General features: G+C 38.6%; 1 protein-coding gene across 2 annotated transcripts; it reads left to right on the top strand.

Annotated features, from left to right (window-relative positions):
* Positions 1-7023: 7023 nt before the first annotated feature.
* On the top strand, positions 7024-19190 carry csf3r (colony stimulating factor 3 receptor). 2 transcript variants are annotated; one of them, XM_042490230.2, is made up of 18 exons: positions 7024-7179; positions 9527-9604; positions 9874-9957; positions 11141-11215; positions 11400-11696; positions 12063-12195; positions 12335-12501; positions 12990-13159; positions 13309-13459; positions 13746-13828; positions 13951-14158; positions 15325-15513; positions 15731-15832; positions 16106-16252; positions 17129-17269; positions 17634-17730; positions 17808-17886; positions 18493-19190. In XM_042490230.2, the coding sequence occupies exons 4-18, from the start codon at positions 11152-11154 to the stop codon at positions 18958-18960; spliced, it is 2496 nt and encodes an 831-aa protein (XP_042346164.1). In that variant the 5' UTR covers positions 7024-7179; positions 9527-9604; positions 9874-9957; positions 11141-11151; the 3' UTR covers positions 18961-19190. The 2 variants fall into 2 exon arrangements, with proteins under 2 accessions (XP_042346164.1, XP_042346166.1); XM_042490232.2 differs by lacking the exon at positions 9874-9957.
* The last annotated feature ends 815 nt before the right edge of the window (positions 19191-20005 follow it).

Here is a 20005-nt window from a genome sequence, read left to right as displayed (position 1 = left end):
TAATATGGAGGGAAGACATGGAATTAAAACTATTAAAAAAAACATCAAGGGTGACATAAAACACTCAAGATTTGTTTTCCCTTTGTGATCCTTGATATATTGAGACGTGGTGACATACTGGCAACAATAAATACCTATATAGATAATATATGCATGGTCAAACATGCAAAAAGTAAAATAAAACAAATTATATCCAGTTTATATCTAGGGTGGTAGTCCTACACTTCCAACCTTCCCTTAAGTTATGGTTTGGTGGTGTTTTTGGATGTAGATATTATATACTAATGTGATTTGTAGTAGTATGGCTCTATTTTTCAAGGATAACCACCAAAGCTGTTGGAATTGCTGTTTGCCAAAATGTACCCATGGGTTCAAGTTCAAAACAATCCTGACTGACTTGCTCAAAGAGGTAGGATATTGCTTTTGTCACCTTAAAATCCTTAGTAGCCTATGTGCTTTGACAAATATCAATGGTAATCCACAGTATACCATCTGTTCATATCAAAAGATTGCAGTGTGTGTCAGAAGTAATCTAAATTGCCAAAGTGTGGTGAAGCAAACTTCCTACTTTATGCCCCCACATAAACAACAAAGTGGAGGCTTAATAAATACCCGTTTAACAAACTTTAATAGTCTTCTCTGTCAGTGGTTGGCAGCCTGGGGATTGGGACCCTCCATGGGGTCCACAGACACTAAATGATTTAAATACTTGTGATACACACAGTTAGGTTGCAGTGATAGTTTGCCCATTTTCAATTCAATGCTCTGGGGCTGTTGCTTGCACTACAGATGGTACTTTCGCACAGAGTATAGAAGCAATCAAGAGAGACATTCCCCTCTCTCTTTTTAACTCAGACCAAATGGTAAAACTGGGAAGTGCTGAGAAGATATTAGCCAAGATTTTGCTTTTGCGATGCCAATTTCTCGCCTAAAATGTATCCAGAAACATGTTTTAGCTTACTGTTTAACTGTAATTCAAGATTGTTTGTTTAGAGTTTGTCGCCACCATGTTGTTTATTGTATCAAAATGACCAAAAAGCATTACATCACCCACCAGCAGGAGCTTCTTTTGGTCCAGTATGGTGCAGTGCATTCTGGTAGTTGTAGTTTTTTTTAACATTTAGTACAAAATCGAATGCCATAGTTTCTCTGGTCATGTAGTGCCAAAGGTTTGCATCTTTCTGCATCATAGACAGGCCAGTTTTATGAAAAGACTATCTTTTCAGCAGTAAAATACTTATTTAATTATTCTGACTTTCTCTTCTCTTTTTTTTTTATCTTGTGAAATACTCCATATTCTCACTTCTTCAATACACTGAAAATTGTTCAAATGAATCACCCCTAAGAGACTACATTATGCCAAACTGTCTGTAATGACAATAACTTATGATGTAAAGTCAAGAGTAGACATTGCTATTTTTATGGGGTCGCATACCAAAAAAGTTGTCACATACATGCTTATTTAACTTTTCCTGCCACACAAAACAAATCCCGCCTCAGTTTTATCACAGCCCAGCCATGTGTGTAACACTACACATTTTGTAACACACACCTCTTTCAAAGCAACCTTCGCTGTCTTCCATTACACAATCCCAGAGAGAGGTGGTTAAGAAGAATGTGTATTTGTGCTCATGTGTTTGTGTGGGTTTTGTAATGTGTGTGTTTCCTCCTGGTGTTCTTCTCCTCTTGTTGTCCCACGCGAGGCTCTCTGTGAGCCCACTATAGCCTGCCAGCGCAACTGACCTGTGGTAAGGGGGAAATCAATAGTCAATTCCATTTTGCAGCCAGCGTGTGACAGGTACTAGATAGGAGTGGATTGGGTGCATGTAAGGAGCACGAGCGTGAGTCGGCGCATGACTCACCCCCTTCTCTCTCTTTTAGTGTCTCACTGTCTCCCCCGACCAAATACAGCAAGTTTAAGGTATGTAGACACATTAAGCATCATCTGCTGTTAATGTTGAATATGAGAAATGATTGTTATAATTAAAATCAATATTTCATGCCAAGTACCATCAATGCAAAATGAATTTAACCTGTTTAATTGTTGCAGAGGCATTAGGATAGAGACATTTGTGTGAATTAAATGCATATGGCAGGACACATAAACAGCATTCATACACATGTTATGATTACAACAGTGATGATGGGAACATTCACCTTCCACACTGTCACTTTTCAGGACATATGGTCGCTCCATCTGGGGGTTTTGATAATGTGGGCAGCTAGTAGAGCACATATGCGAGCCTTTGCTGCAGAAAACAAGAAGTCTGTCGTAATTCGGTCTGTCAATCTGCCCACTACTTTGGTCTTGACTGAAATTCCACCAAGTGTTTCAATGGTGGTCCCCTGAATTTTCCTCCAGTGCCACCATTAGGTTGACATTATTGGTTTTTAGTGAAAAATCACAACTATTGGATTGATTTCCTTAAAATTTGGTGCAGATGTGTATGGTTCCCAGTGGCCCAATTATCCTGCTTACCCCTTGACTATTTCTGTAGTGCCACCAACAGGTGGACATAAGACATTCATGTCCAAGATCAATTATAATAATAATAAGCTTTATATGTATAGCACTTATTTAAACAACATTGCAAAGTGTGTTGCAAAGTGCAAAGAATATACAAAGAAATATAAAAATACAATACATAAAACTATGTTATGAGCTGTAATAAATTTGGTGATTCCTTAAACGGCCTGCACAACCACACGCCCTGTCCCCTGCTGACAGAAGAGTCAGTAAATTACACACAGCCTGTTTACACCCACACAATCCTAAAATGAGGTTTAATCAGGTTGAGTAAATCAAAACACCTGTTTGGAGCATAACTGTGCAAATGTTAGCATGCTAAGATGCCAAACAAAGATGGTGATCATGGCTTTTCAAAGTGGCACCGCAGTGGCAAAGACAACTGGATCTGTTTCCGTTTTCCTCACAACCCAGCAACTACCACAGTTTCCACAGTAACTTGTTTGGATTGGTTGTCCCATCCTTTAACATTTCTACTACTGGGGATAGTAACTGCAAGGAACTTATGCAAATACTTTTTGATAATTTGAGATAGCTCCCGATGGCTACAAGGGAAAACAAATTATTATCCTTTTCTTGTTTTGGTTCTGCAATGGTTGATCCACTTCCACTGTGTCTTAGATTAAGCCTTCATTTTTTTTGTGTTGAATCTGAATGCCAGTGGTGTCACTACTTTATAGCGATTACAGTGTGCAATCAACATTTACTTCATAATGATAACTTGAAGCACTTAAACATCAGTGTGTTGGCATCGTCATTGTAAGCATCTTGACGTCATATAGCTTTAGTTCAATCAGGCCACATCTGGCCATCTGACTACTGAATTATATAATAAATTAAAACTAATTTTATGAGTGAATATTATTGCAAAGACATAAGAATAGTTTATATTTCTTACATATTTTTTAACCCCTTTCTTTATAGCAAGCGAGTTTGCATTTGCACACTTGTAATGACAAGTTTACTTTTTTTCATATTTAATTAATGCAATTAACTCATGACTCATTTTCCACAGACTATTGTACAATTTCTATTTTATGCCTCCAACCAACAATAGCTGTGGCTGGAGGCATTATGTTTTCAAGTTGTTTGTATGTACATATGTCCTTTTCTCATGAACGCATTATTTCAAGAATGCCTTGAGGGAATTTCTTTAAATTTAGCACAAATTTCCACTTGGATTAAAGGATGAACTGATTACATTTTAGTGGTCAAAGGTCACTGTGACCTTGCATTCGTCTCACTCTTGTGAACAGGATATGTCAAGAACGCCTTGAGAAAATTCCTCAAAATTGGCACAAACATCCACTTAGTCTCAACAATGAACTGATTCGAATTTGGTGATCAAGGGTCATTGTGACCTGATGTCCGTCTCATTGTCATGAATGCAATATCAGAAGAGGATCTTAAAGGGAGTTTTCTTTAAATTTGGCACAAACATCCACTTGGATTCAAGAATGAACTGAATAGAAATAGTGGTCCAAGTTCAAGGTCACCGTGACCTCATACAACGTGTTTTTGGCCAAAACTCGAGAATTCAAATTCTTTAATTTCAAACAAATGTTCTAATAGGATGAAATGATGACGGGACGATCCGAAAGGTAAAAGGTCAACTTTCATAATGTTCTGCAAAAACACTTTTCTGGCCATTATTTAACATCATATCTTAGAAACAGAAGGGGAAACATTTGCTGAGACACTGAATTGGTAACACTAATGTTGGGTGTCCACATAAAAACTGTTATATGTATAGATCTTTTGTGCTGCTGGTGGACCCCAATGTTGTCATAGACATGAAACTGTAAGTGCAACTGAGAGTAATTCGAGTTCTTTGTTGCATTCCATTAAAATTTGTTGATGTGACGACCCAGTTGTACCAACAAGGGTCATTCATCATATAACTCACTACAGTACTAAAATATAAACACTTTTCCTGTGCGTTTCTAGCAGGACTGGTGTCAGTAATTACAGCTGTGAGGTCAGTATTGAGTATTTAATAGCACATAAATATCTCTGACTTGTAGTTCTGTGGTTAAAGGGCTGCTTTGAGAACACTTTTAGTACTTGTTAGAAAAAGAAAAAAACTGTATATTGATTTTTACTCATGGGGTTGAGTGGAGTAGGACAGCATTGTTTCAAAAGGGCCTTAAATATTTTTAGATTTGAATGTAGTATCCATGAAATGCAGAAGCCATTATTACAGCAGTTGTGATTGCAGTTAACGGCTGTAATTCTCTGTATCATAGAAGATAGATGTTCCCAGCAGTGACTAATTTGGGGTTAGTCACATCTCCGGTGTGAATAGGAATCTAAAGAGGAGACAGCATTCTATTAAGTACAGTACAAGAACCGTAATCAAACCTAGCAAAGCTTCATCAGCTCAACTTAGCTTCAGGGCCCTCAGCTAATTTTACTGCTCACTGAAACGTAGCATGTTAATACCCAGTGGATGGAGAACGCTGCGTTCATTACTGCTGATTAGGAAAAAAGATCAAGCAAAATATGTCAACGCATGATAACCAGTTAATGTATTTTTAATTAGTGACTGCTTTCCTTCTCTCCCGTTGATTCCTATTCACAAACCTACCACTGTGTGCATTTAATTCGTCCTCCAGCGGCCTCTTGATTAACAGTTAGCTTCCATTATGTTTTTTTGAGAGTGACGGAGTGACCGAGCAGGGATGCGGCCATTAGATTAAAAGTTGAGTGGGTGAGCTTACTGGCTCGCCGGCTCGCGTACCATTTTAAATGAGGCCTCAACCAGAGAATCATTTTACAATTTAATAAGCTAATAAACGTGATATGGCAAGTAGTTTCAAGTGCCCTTGGGGGGTCAAGGCACAGTTTACAATCCCATTTAAGAGCTTGTTCTATTACTACGCCGACAAAGGCTTAGACCAGCTCAGAGAGGGAGACGACTGCGTTTTGAGGCAGCCGTGGTGATACAGCAGATCCGCTACTTCAAAGGTCACGCTCAACACAGAGGGGTCAGCCTGAACCAGACTTATTGCATTCTTCAAGATGGCTCCCTGGAGTCGTATTATAGGGCACTTGACAGCCGCCATATTAACACCTTGTGGGAAAAGACCATTAAATGAAGTTGAAATACCTCTGTACACTTAAACAAGCAAAGGCCAGCCACCTGTTCAGAGATTGACATTTAATTACTTCAAATTGAGGTGAAATGACTGTTTTTATTACTCAATCAGCGATCACAGATGCACAATGATGGGAAAGCATAACTTTGGGAGCTACCATTTACTTCACACTGGAAGAAGTTGAAGTACGGCAAAGCTACACAAAGAAGAAATCTAGTTTGGTCAACTTAACCCAGCTGGCACCAGACATCAATATGACAGAAAGTCATGGGACTCTAAATTTGGGTCAAAATTAAAATCAGGTTGAGAATAATTTAAATATCTACTGATGTTGGGTTTTGTTCCCCAAACGTTACGACTAAATATCATTATTCAACATCAAGATGATGCTAGCATGAGATGTTTTGATTTTGGTTACTTTATTCTATATGTCAAATCAGTGTTGACATTAGAGGTTGTCCTGACGTTGAATTTTGGTCACCTGTCGTCACAACCTAAGTTCAACCAAATATCAATGTCTCAGCATGTTTTTGGCTAGCGGGGAAGTTAGTTCAAGTAGTAGTTCAAATCAGAAAAAGAAGATATACAAACATGTCAGAAAAAAAAGCCACTCGATTGAGCTTATTGCAAAAATTGCCAATTTTTTACAGGTCATACATTAAAATAGGTAAAAGAAATAAATAAATATAGAACCCCCCACACTGGCTTCTGGAGCCAGCCTCACGTGACCATCGGAGGAACTGCAGTTTTTGGCACTTAGGTGTTCATTTTTCTCTGAGACTGCCTCTGGTCCACTACTCCCAGACACTGCAAATGCAATATATAGTATAAAGTAGTGTTTTCACAATAGTGGAATTTCTTCGATACAATACATTGAAAAATATAACTTTTTCATTCCATTTATGATACCGAAGGGGAAAAAATTGACATTGAGATCAAAAACTTTAAATCTCTTCCTAAAACATTAAAAGAATAGAACTGTAACATGATGATGACAAACTTTCTTTTCTTGGTTAGAAGCAGAGAACAGCAGAATAACTGTTGTAAACATGAACAAAAAGATCGAGAGCGAGAAAGAGCAGCTTGTGCAGCTGTATCAAATCTGCAGAAAAATTGGTATTCAAGTCCCTTGACGTTCAGAATCAATACATATTGATAAATATAAATATATAGCAATAATATTTCTTACAGCTCTTCTACAACTATAATGTATATCTCAATGTCCAGTATCACCTGTGAAGAATTATTGAAGTTGTTCCAGATTTGATTATTTTTTAGTTGAACTATTCAAGTCTTTTCTTTCAAAGACTTTAAACCCCCAACTTTTTCTTCCCACAACTGGGCCCCTCATCAGTCATGTGTTTCTTCCTGGAAAATAGTGAAGTTTCACAAACTCAAAAACAAGGATGTTACTGCTGCTGGTGCTGCCGCTGCTTGGCTAACACACACATATGTCCTCGAATCTGAGCTGCTTTGAGCCACACCGTTTCATCTGGCACTATCAGGGCTGATGAGAGCCTCTCGTCTTTCTGTGTCTGCTGCAGCTGTTGTGTGGTGAGTGGCAAGCCTCTCTGATGGCTCTCCTTTATCTTCACATCAAGCGATTTGCCGCTCCTTTCATTTTGATACTTGTGCCAGAATGGAGAGGGAAACTTCACTAAAGTTGTCTCTGAGTGACACAGGTTCAGGCTGGAGAGCTGCTTCCTGATCCAACTCGTGGACAGCTCACCTTAAATCCATTAAAAACACTTCTTTAATCAGATTTTTCTTTTTCTTTTTTTTTTTTGGCTGTTCTGTATTGTACTTGTGCCATTTATCATCCTTTGTAGTTTCTTGTCTAATAATGCCAGAACGTTTAACAAACATGAAATACTACAGATAGAGGGGATCTTCAAATATTCAGGATTTAAGGAGGAATTTTATGATAAGATAATCCGTTTAAAGTAAAGATACTTGAAGTTTAATGCTTAGAACGTGTGAAAATTACAAAAGACCATTAAGAAAAAAAACACACTGGAATATATTTAGCCTTATTTTTATGCAAGCAATTTATTTTGTGAGTTTTGTGGGCTGTTTTTTCATTGTGACATTCTTTCAAATGGTGACTGTGGAAGTAACGTTTGCGTGTTAATCCATAGAAAACATGATTTTGATCTGGTCATCTATTAAAGAAGAGGATGTGAAACAAATTTCTTTCCTCCTTTTGAGTTTTTGGGACTTTTACAACTGCTGATACTGAAGTTCACTATGTTTGAGCTTGAAGAACCACCAAGTATTGATGCATCTCTAAATAAAAAAAACAAAAAAAATTTTTTTTTAAACTTTTTTGAAATTCCTTGTTTAAAGCACAGTTCTGAGTATGATTACTAAGACCAAAAAGGGGAAATAGTGGCAGGTTTGTCACTGCATTCTGTGTCAAGGATATTGCCAAATCCTGAAAGTGGGTGTTTGTAACCTCCAACAGTAAAAAGAGAGGAAACATATGCTGGCTATAGCAAAATGTCTCTTCGCGTAGTGACTCACCGAGACAAAAACATGAATCCAGATAACACATTTGCATCAATACATCAGGGACAAAATTGACCAACACACCTTAAAAAAAAGCTGTTTTATTTTGTACCATCTGGTATCAAATTGAGCCTGTTGACAAAAATGTACTTTAAATTTAATAGCAAATCTCTCCTCTCCCTCTGCCTCCCTCTCTCTTTATCTCGATTGCCTTTTGTCAGAGCCACAGGCAATTACCTATTAGTAGTAAGCAGCAATTCTAAAAAGCAAAGCAGGGGAAAATGGAGGCCTTTATGCACACGGCTGATAAGAAACAGGGAGAAACTCCATTTCTCTCACAACGCTTTAACGCAGACTTCACCAAACAGGAGGTTATTGTGTGCTGAGGGCAGCGATCTGACTGTGAGTTTGAGTGATAGTTACAATTTATTAAGGTATTACCTCGTCATCTAAATTGACAGTCTAGACATAACATTCGTGCCCAAAGGTATAGAGTCGGTCTCAGCCAGAAATTCTGAGATTAATGGAAATGTAATAACAAATCATCTCAATTGGTTCATGTTGGCTTTAAAAATTAAGTTGAATTGAGCTTTTAAAAGTCTGTTGACAATAAACTTGGAGATGTTGCCAACATGTTTTGGCCGGGAAGAACGATGGATTCTTCCATTTCTCATCAGATTCAGTCAGGGAGACCAAGACCGAGTGTTACAAGACCACAGGAAGTTTCTCAATGCTGTGGTCTCACTTACTGGCTCTGTGTGTGTAAATGTGTTTGTGTGCGTGAGCGTGCCTGTGTGAAACTTATCTCTGGTGGAGAAATCAGTGTATGTAATCTGCCATCAGATAACATGAGAGCTTTCCTTCCTGCTGAGTTCTCAGTAACATATGTGTACTGTTATCAGAAATATTTGTACTACTAGATAATGATTTAAAGTTTGATCCAATGAAAGATGGAGTATTGAGTATATTTAAGTATAGATTGCACCATGAAATGATCCCAGTTACAGTTTTTTTGGATCAGAAGAAGTTTTTTTTAAAGTTTTCTTTATACTGTCTGATAGAAGATATATTATGAAAGCAAAATAACCAAAAATCTAAAAAATCAAAGAGTCACACACAAAAAAGTTTCTCTTTCTTTCTTTCTTTCTTTCTTTCTTTCTTTCTTTCTTTCTTTCTTTTCAAAAATGGCTCTTTAGGTAGTTTAGGTTAATGACCCCCGCCCCCTTTTCACAATATATGGTGTATCACAAAAATCTACATGTACTTTTCTTTTATTAGGGAAAAAGTGTTGTCAGCTTTCTGCCAGTAAAACAACTAAATGATATAATCTATTAAATTAATTGTTTCAGAGTTATTCCAGACAAATAACTGCATTATCTTTCCTCCTACACAGATGAAGAAATGCTGTGAAGGCATGTGTGGGCCTCAACTACAGTCCAGTTGAATTTTAAGGTTTCATGATTCTGTAAAGGTGAGTGTTTCAGTTCAAGTCATTTTAACTTTTGCTTGTAATGATGTCCCAATAAATTCTTGAATTTAATAAGGAGATTTAAAGGACACTTTGCCCATCTTCCACAAGGTTTATATCATAACAATGTGGGTTATATGTGTAAACAAACTATGTTAAACTTCTCTTCATCTTGCCAGCGCGAAGACCTGCCTGCTCATTTGCGAAAATTGCTGTCTCTGGGGCTGTCGCTCAAACTATAATTGTACCTCTTCATTTTTGTATGCCCACAGCCACCATGGACATAAAGACATCATAGAAGCGGACTGAATGCGAGCCCCACCTCTCTGACTCTCTCAAACTCAGGCCAAACTCAGGTTAAACTGTAAAACTAGGCAGTGCCGATTAAAAACAAATTCTGTTATTTCTCAACTAAAATGTCTTCAGAAACATATTTTAGTGCACTGTTTGGCTGTATTATAAGAAATTGTGAACAGGCGCCATATTGTTTTCTGTTCTCCAAGAATGCATGCTGAAAATACTGAGATCACATAGTAAAACTATGCAGTTCTGATCAAATATAAACCGAGATTCTGTAACTTCGTTGCCTGTTTCTTGCCTAAAATGTTTGCAGAAACATGTCTTAGCTTACTGTTTAACTGCAAGTCAAGATCATTTGTTGCTTGCTGGCCACCACATTGGAAACTAGCACTACGTCATCTCCTTGCAGGAGTGTTTGTAGGGCCAAAGTGGTGCAGTATATCCTGGTAATAGTTGGTTTTCTACCTGTTGAGCAAAATCAAATATACAGTATATGGCCATGAAGTGCCTATTTCAAAAGTACTTGTCTGGTTACTGCATAGACAACCAATTTTAATAAAAAGATCGTCTTTCCAGCAGTGAACACGGCCAGTTAAGAATTTACGGAAAGTTATTTGTCCACAAATGTGAAAATTTGCCTTCAGTTTAACCATTAAAATACATAAAGGACATACCCTAAGAACATAAAATAAAAACGACGCAATACATTCCATATAAAAAGTATGAAATTATACGCGTCCCCGTATCCTTACCTTCTAACAATGGGCAATTACAATCTTTTAATATAAGATGAGAGGAGAAATACAGCATTCTTATTTATTCTGTCTACAGACAATTTAAATTTGTATCATCTTGAATATGACATCATTTGTGTAATCATTTTACATAAACGTGGACCCATGCTGACATCAGTGTAATATTGTCATGCGTCAGTTTGTTCTGCAAACCCTTAACACCGGCAGCACTGCAGGCTTCTCTCTGCTGTTGTGCAGCAGTGAGTGCATTTGCCAGCTGTCCATTAAAACACTATGCATTATGGAAATCACAGGCTTGCTCATATCACCCATGAAACATGGTGTTGATGATGTCTTTTAAAGACAGACGGATGGTATCGCTCCCAGTACCTACATCACATAATGCACCTTGTCATTCGGAAGTAATGATAATTCAGATATTGTTTTGATAGGGCATGAGAATTTGTAATTTAAGAATATGCATTTTATTTTGGCTGCCTTACAGGTTTTATCATCATGATATCCACATGGGTGTCAGTGATTGTCACGCTGGTGGCGTTTGTGAATGGAGCGAGAAATGGTGAGTGTTGCTCTAAGGTTGAAATAGCAAATCTAAATGGAAATACCAGCAGTTACCAAGACAATTGTTATTTCACCTTTCTTTTCTCTGCCCTGGAGATATCTGTCCAAACTAAATATAAAGCTACAGCATTTACAATTAATGTTCTCTTTCACACATTTAAATTCATTTTCTCATTGTGCAGATGATGTCATGCTGCCGTGTGCGACGGTCCAGACGTCCAGCTCGGTGGTGCGTTTGGGGTCACCAGTCACAGCCACATGTGTCATCAGAGACAGCTGCCCTCAGGTTATTGGACAAAATGTTCGTATAGAGTGGCGCCTCGGCAATGGCTTCCTCCCCAGCAGCTCCGTGGCCAATGAAAGCAGCAGGATATCTGAGGTTGTTATACCGAGCTTCAATCACACCAGGGAGTTCCTCACCTGCTGTGTCCATGCCTCTACAACTCAAGTAGTTGGAGGAGTGGAGATCAGAGCTGGATGTGAGAAAGATTTAAATTTCTTGCGCATGTTTGATCATTAATAATCACGTAAACTTGCTTATACAACTTGTTCATGATCCGCAAATGAACACCCACACCCACCCCCCCGAAAAAAGGGAATATATGGCATTTTTAAAGCAAGATTAACAACAACATAAAATATAGAAAGTTAAACTTCCAACACTGGACACTTAAATTAACTTTACTTTATTTGTCCACCCATCTGACAGAGATTTGACAAGTTTAATAGATCTATTCACATTTTCGAGCTTTCCAGTAAAAGCAGCAAAGATGGTATCAGCACACTGATGCCATACAGAACCTCCTGTAACAAATCCATTGAAAAAAACTTTTTTCCGTCAATAGATCCACCACAAGCACCACAGAACCTCAGCTGTCAGACAAACCTCACCAACCCGAACACCCTGACCTGTAGCTGGGCCCCTGGGCAACAGGAGACCCACCTGCCGACAAAGTACACCCTTCACACCGAGATTCGGTAATATTCTGCAAATAAGCTAAAACAGTTACCAGAAAGCAAACTTCACTTTGTCAGGAATGTTTAAGTGTCATAATATGTATGTGAGGTTGCACAACTGAGTTTCAAACATTTCTGATTTCTGATTTCCTCATTTCAGGGATTCTAACGAGAACAACACTTACAAGCTGCTGCCAGGAATCCACCACTATACCATCCCTCGCTCCGGCTTTGTTCTCTTCTCAGATATTGAAATATATGTGAAGGCAGTGAATGAACTTGGAGTAGCAACCTCAGCGCCTGTCATTTTGGAACCCATCAGTGCAGGTGTGAAATACAGAAAATATGTATCTATTGAATGTTTACTTAAATTTTTTTTCTCTTGTGGGCAAACAGTAACTTCGACCAAAGGGTCATTTACTGGCCGCCATCTGGTATTTGATTAAATTATTATACTGCTCTGAACAATCCTATTTTAAATCAAAGTGTGTTTACAGGTGTTAGGGAGTATTACTGCGTATGTTGATAAAATGGTGTGTAAATACTTTTGCTACCCCCAAAAGGAGCTTCACAAAGTCTGATGTCACTTATGAGTTTTTTAAACCATCGTGTGTCTGATGATTGCTACAGTACTCTTAATGATATTTTAACACCTCTGACTGCAGTGTATGACCACTTAGATATAATGATTGTACATGGATGATACAAACTGGGGTTAAATCTAATCTGTAATTTTTCTGCCTAAAAGAATTGGGAAACAAAAACATAAAGCACATCTAAATTGCATCATTGCTCTGTTGACTGTTTTATTACAGCTAAGTTTGACCGACCAGCGATTCTGAGGATTCATGCGGTGCCCAAAAGGTACAACTGCCTAAAGCTGAGCTGGAGCTTATCTCAACAGCAGGCCTGGATGCATGACTACCGACTGAATCTTGAAGTCCGGCTTAAGACGGCTGACAGCAGCCAATGGAATGACCCACCAGTGAGTTTCATTCATTCCAGTGTCAATATAAACAAAAAACTATAACTTTTGATATAGCAGCTACAAACAACCATTAGTAGTATAACCTGCTGTAAGTTTATTACATGAATGCCCAGAGTCATATCTGTGTTTATGTGAACATATATTAGATCCAAGTGATCCGGAGTAGACAAACAAGATCTCTGGACCTGTGCCGTCTCCTCCATGGGACTAAGTATCTCGCCCAGATCAGAGTCAGATACCAGCAGAGCCCCTGGAGTGAATGGAGCCGCAGCCAGTCTGGAGTCACCTTGGAGAGTGGTAAGGCTTCGATCAATTCAGAGTGAAGCAATCAGTCACTCTAACATTTTCCAATCTATTGCCTTTTCTTCCATATCCTGGTCTTTTCAATATATGCTAATGCCTTGTTCTACATCTCCCATTGCTTTGCTTTATAGCACAGGCTGAATTGATGTATTGAGTTCACACCCTGGCAGTGAATCCATAGACCTGTCTCATATAGGAAAGTTTCAGTTTTTAAAGAGTGAGAAGAGAAGAGCAGTATTTTGACAAGCTTCTAAGCTGACAGCCGTGTCTTTCTTTTCAGCTCCCACTGGACGTTTAGACTCCTGGATGAAGGTATCAGGGGATCACATGCACAAGCAACTCAGCATACACTTGTTTTGGAAGGTACACACACATCATATATTGCTTCGCACCTGTCACAGATTGATGTATTTTCTGTTACAGCTCTGGTTGAATGTGTGAGGCCTGTCTTTCAAATATCCTCTCACCTTTCTCTTCTGTTTTAGCCATCAAAACAATTCCGTGCCAACAGCCAAAATGTGTCATACATTGTGTCAGTGAAGACGCTGCCAGGTGAAAAGGGAAAGGTGTGCTCAACAAAAGAGAATTACTGTACATTCCAGCTTCCTGGGAGAGCAAAGAGACTGTATCTGAGTGCTGTGAATGCCGCAGGGAGATCCTCCCCCACTGAAGTTCAGATTTACCTACCTAAAGGTAACATTGACAGCCTTAAACCTGCTTAAAGCTGGGGTTGGCAGAAATCTGGAAAAGGCAAAAAGAGACATCAGAATGTGAAAATACACCGTCCTCCTGCAGCTCTCCTGTCTCTTTCCAAAGCCCCACCTACCAGACGACCACGGGCACATTCAGACGCTTCTTACAGCAACCCAGTGTTTCCAGTACATTAGTGTATTTAATTATATTTTATTGTGGAGTTGCCCACAGTGCATTCATTCAACCACTCCTTGACCCCCTCTCTCTCTTTCTTTTTTTGTCAGACAACAAAATTTATGAGACAAGAATTATCTAGTTAGGGTGAGCCTCTAGTCCTTTTGCAGAGTTTGAGTTGCATCTGCGGCCCTTTGCTGCAAGACATCCCCTCTCTCTCACCCCCCTTTCCTGTCACTCTCAAGCTGCAATATCAATAAAGCAGTAAAAGCCCCCCAAAATAGTAAAAATAAAAACAAATAAAAAAAGAATTAGCTACTTATCCATTCCACCTTCCCTCTGCCTTGCTCTCTGCCGGTGTGGACTGCTTTTCCGCAACTGGGAGAGCGGGCAGCGCCTCAGGAGACGGACCTTCAGTTGGCTGCTGCAGCTAGCTGAATTCGGGTTGCAGTGGCCGCTGAGCAGGGGTCTGTCTTCAGAGCTGCTGCCCACTTTTCTCCCGGCACCAGCCATGAGTCTTTGGCACCGGTTCACAAAAGGCTAAATTCTTAGCATTTTCTTTCCACATCTGAAATGCTTCACCGTTATCAACAAGTGTCTTGTTTCATTTATTGTCAGATTCTCTTTAAGACTTTTTTAAAAAATTAGTCTGTTTCTGTTTTTGAATTGTTTTACAGTGTTGGTAGTTGTTGCCAATACTGGAATAGCAACGTTCCCTGCACGGTTCCTCACCACTGATGGCTTTCACCATCTGAAAGGACGTGCATGAGCATCAACATCTGTAGGACAGCCAGTAGAAACGCAAACAGAGTCAAGAGGAGGTGCAGACATCTAGTCTTCCTCCAGTCCACTTAAATTACAATGCGTACAGTGTTTACAATGGGACAAAATAAAATTGTCTACCCCAGCTTTAAACTTTTTTATAAAATTGCTCAAATATACAGTTTCATGCATTTTTCCCACAATGTGTTTGATATATTATGTGTCTGCAGCTCAAACAGTGATATCAGATGTCGCAGTTATTCCCCATGATGACAGATCCCTACTGGTCCAGTGGAAAAGCCTTTCCTCTCCCGGTCTCTCAGGTTTTGTGGTGGAATGGAGACCTTTGCTACAAACAGACCTCTCGCTCACCCAGTTTGAAATCGCCAACAGAAACCAGACGGGTCTTCTTATAACAGGTATGTTTTATAGTATTTGTATTGCAGGTTAGAAGATCCATGTGCTTCTTATTGTTACTTTCTTTTATTTGGTTTTCCTAATCTAGTGTTCATCCTTTGCCCAGAGAAATCACTCTAACCCAACGTCTTCTTTTTCCTGTGCACATCCTGCCTGTGTACACACTGTTAGGAGCTTATGGGCACTGATACACTCTAACTTCTTCACTCTCATCAATAGGCAGCTTTGAGCCCTACAAGCCCTATGGGATCTCTGTGTATCCTAGGTTTAAGGATGGGATAGGCCGTCCTCAGACTGTTAATGCCTACTCGAAACAAAAGGGTAAGTCACCAAAGACATAAAGAGGATCACACAAAGAGCAGGCAGGGGTGTGAGAGTTGGTCTGTCTCAACTTTGAAGAAGTGAGAAAAGAGTTGATTCACATGAGTAAAAAAATATATTGTGCAACCTATCAGAAACAATTGATACATGATGGAATAATGCCCTCTTGTGGATAGAAATGAATAATTATTTTGGCTGGCCTGAAGGTTTCAAATCATGAGCATGATAACTCATTATAATTGTGATAACTCATGATTGTATTGTTCTTTAAAGCTCCATCCATGGTTCCAAAAATACACATTAAAAAGAGCTGGCAGTCATATGTTGAGCTCACCTGGGATGAGATACCATTAGACCAAAGGAATGGGATTATCCAGAGCTACAAAGTCTTCTACTGGAATGAGGAAGGACCCATTAACGGTAGGTTAAAGACCTTAAAGATATAGTATGCTGGATCTTCCTAAATAAACAAAATGAAACAATACTGAAGTTATCTCTCTCAACAATCATTTACGACCCACTAGAAGAGTGTGCCGGTGTATTTTTCTGTAAAGAAGACCTTTCAAAAGGTAGCAACCACATGCCAGGTCCCTTACCTCTTTAAAACCTGAAATTACACCTGTTTCTTGCGTTGCATTCAGATGCCTTTTGTATGCATTTAAACCTTTAAAAACCTATGCAAGTTTGTTTGAAGGTTTTGGAAAAGGCAACAAGAAAATTCATTTTACAAAAAGAAAGAGAGAGAGAGAGAGAGATCAATTTTTAGAAGTAAATAATGATTTTTAAAATTATGGAAAATGTTTAAAAACTATAATAATAAAAGTAATAATAATAATAGTTATTATTGTTATTGTTATTGTTAATGTGTGTGTGTGTGTGTGTTCATCTTTTTTTACGTTTTTATAGCAAAATGAATGCTTATTTTCTTGTAACTCTTAACTTGTAATTTCTTCCTGTGTTTTGGAGGAAATTTAAGCCAATTTTCTCGAGTTAAATCGAAGCACCATTAATGACTTTTTTTTTTAAAAAAAAGATAAATAAAGTAAATACTATGCTGACATAAAAACACTATGGCAAATATGTAAGCAAAATTTGCTTGTTAACACGTTCATAAAAGGTAGCAATCACGTGCCAGACTGTAAGCAGCAGACATGCAAGCGACACAGCATGAAAAAAACCGAACCCCAAATATAAAGAGGTGAAACACGTAATGTAATTGAATAAACAAACAATCCTGCATCCTAGGTATAATAACACCTATATTTTATGCTTTTTAATGTCTGACTTTTCTTTCAGTCGTGAATGCTGACCCGGAGGAGAGGAGAGTGGTCCTGAAAGGCCTCAACACTGTGTTTCTGTATGACGCTTTGATGATGGTCAGCACGTTTGGTGGGAGCCTGAACGGATCAACAATTCATTTTAAATTTGATCCCTTTGGTGGGTATCATCATTTGACAGTGTCTAGGCTTGGGTGTTATCAAGCTACTATTGTATATCAGGTATTAAGAAATCCTGATGGTATGATTTTAAATACTGACAAAACAGACAGACGCTCCTTTTTCCATTAAACTGATACGGAGGTGCTGTATTAAGGGGATGCACTGTATTGCGGTGCACAACCTCTGCCACCAGAGGTCAGTCTCCAATTGTGGAACAGCTAAGCTGAGAAAGATGGCGGAGATAATGTTACCGGACTAGTAAAAAGGAAAAAGGCCTCCAAACATATCATCATATCCTAAAATAGAGAGATCAAGAGAGCAGACATTTCATTCAGAAGTAAAATGTGTGTCTCTCCTCTCAGATGCTGTTGGTGTTGTGACGGTTGTAACTGTGTCCGGTGTCGGCCTGGCGTTGTTGGTCATCTTAATAGTCATGACTTGTTTCTCCACTCACAGAAGGTGAGATCATTGCTACAGTCTTTCACTGTAAATTTCTGACACCATTTGTTCTCAAAACATTTTTCTTTCTTTTGCAGGCTGAAGGGTCATTTTTGGCCAACTGTTCCAGATCCGGCTAATAGCAGCATCAAGAGATGGACATCAGAATCAACACAGGTATGGAATATAATTCCATGCAAGATAAAAAGCAGCAATAAATCCTCTGTGCACTACCTGCCCACCACTAAACAGCAGATATACTAAGTAAGCTGGTGACAAAGTGAGCATTTATCAGCTGTAGAGCCAGATGTCTCCCTCTGGAATTGGAATGGAAAGGGAATCCTGGACTTGGATATTGGACTCCCTAGGTGGCCACAAACACACCACTAAATAAATGATAATGTTGCACCATGTCTGCAGGATGTGTAAACAAGCAGCTGTTTGCAAACACACTAATCATTTTGTATGTCAGCGTAGTGTTTACAGCTTTTTTCACAGACTCCAAGTAGTCAAAAAATCCATGAATGCTTCTTTAATTTTAATTAAAGGGACAGTTCACTCCAAAGTCAAAAATGTTTTTTCCTCTTACCTACCGTGCAATATATCAAATATGTCTTTGGGATTTGGGGGTCAATTGTTCATTTAACATATATTGATAAAAAAATGGCAAGAGACAAAGTAAAGACTCTATCTATATTTTTAGCTCTTTCCAAAATTTAAGAAATTCTTTACTAATTATTATTATTAGTATTTATTTATTTATTTTTGTTTTTTATTTTTCAGGATTCCTATCTTCCCTGGGACACTGATGAGCCTGATCCAATGTACCTGTCCCAACTGAGCTTCCTGGACTTCCCTGTGAATCTAAGCAAAGAGGACGATGACCCGTGGTTGAGCAACACAGAGGACACCAGCGACCTGGGAGAGTCCATTTGTGGTTCACCATTCATCATCGGCTACAATGGTTCAAACAGCGACTCTGTTCCTTACGCGACTGTGATCTTCACCGCTCCATGCAGCAGCCCTACAGTTAAAGACCATGTGTACCTGCGCTCTGAGTCCACACAGCCCCTCCTGGAGACTGAAGAGTCCTTCAGTCCAAAGTGCTACCAGAATGTCGCAGCTGATGGGATGCCAAATGAGCAATGTTTTTTTGGACCGTGCCATGATTGTGTACCTGAGAAAGGGGCAGACATTTTGTGGGAGGAGTTTCCTTTTCTTCGAGCACTGAATGATATCATCAATGAATAAAAGTATTTTTCCGATTATAAATGTAGCCGCTTTGCATCATGTTCATGTAGATCTGAGTTTGTAATGAGCTGATTGTGAGACGTTGATTGAGCAGAGCATAAGGTTGTAAATGCATTCAAGATCTGATTCTAAAATCACTTTGAATAAATGACGATTATGATACTCTGTCTGTACCACACTTTGTAGATATGTCACCTTTTTAGAAAATAAACTTTTTTACTGAAGAAACATTTGATATTTTGAGATGATGTTCTTGTGGGGATTATATGTCAGCGTGATACTTTTTTTTATACCATGGGGACACAGTTAAAACAATTTCTTTGAATATAAAAATTAAACTGTACAAGACAGGGAAAAATTGACTGATCATTCACCTCTGAACCACTTTACCCACCATGTTTGCCAGAAAAGTTATTCCCTGTAGCTGTGGATGTGATTTAAACTGGAAGCAGAGCAATTTTCAGTGAAAACTGCGTGTGTGTAAAACCATCACTCAACAAAGCTGCCTGTGGGGATTTCAGGTAAAATGGGACTCTTTTTGGCAAATGGTTTTTAGACTTTAAAGTAGCGTTTGTTTTTATTCTTTGTTTGCTGTTTTTTTTTTCATTACAATATTTTTTGTAAACCTTATTACAGGGAAATACAAGAGGAATAGGAAACACAATAATTTTTCATCACCATTAACAACTGGCTGATGTGCTGTCTTGCAGACTAACTGAGGGCTGTGAGGAATTTTGCTGGTAAAATAGGACACCTGATTTTATCAATCAGTCAATCAATCAATCAATCAATCAGACTTTAATTATATAGCACTTTTCATACAAGCAAAACTGTAACACAAAGTGTTTCATATATTAAAACCTAAGGTCACACACACAAGTACAAAAAAGCAAGACTTTGTAATTAATTAAAGAGCTAAAATAAGAGCACTCATTAAAAACCGGGAACTGAAAAAAAATATTGATTACACATGACTTTCAGTGTAGCCCACACGGCCTTATGTTTCCTTTTAGTTGAGGTAATGGATAGTTATTAAGATTAATTT

This window comes from Plectropomus leopardus, chromosome 11 (assembly GCF_026936395.1).
Source record: "Plectropomus leopardus strain MGB_pleo_1.0 chromosome 11, ASM2693639v1, whole genome shotgun sequence".
NCBI classification, from domain to species: Eukaryota; Metazoa; Chordata; class Actinopteri; order Perciformes; family Serranidae; genus Plectropomus; species Plectropomus leopardus.
This window is presented reverse-complemented; position numbering and strand designations above follow the sequence as displayed.

Coding starts and splice junctions, on each gene's coding strand:
- csf3r (XM_042490232.2), top strand. CDS start 11,152: ATGATATCCACATGGGTGTCAGTGATTGTCACGCTGGTGGCGTTTGTG. Junction 15,514..15,730: donor GACGGGTCTTCTTATAACAG/GTATGTTTTATA, acceptor TCTCATCAATAG/GCAGCTTTGAGCCCTACAAG. Junction 15,833..16,105: donor TGCCTACTCGAAACAAAAGG/GTAAGTCACCAA, acceptor TGTTCTTTAAAG/CTCCATCCATGGTTCCAAAA.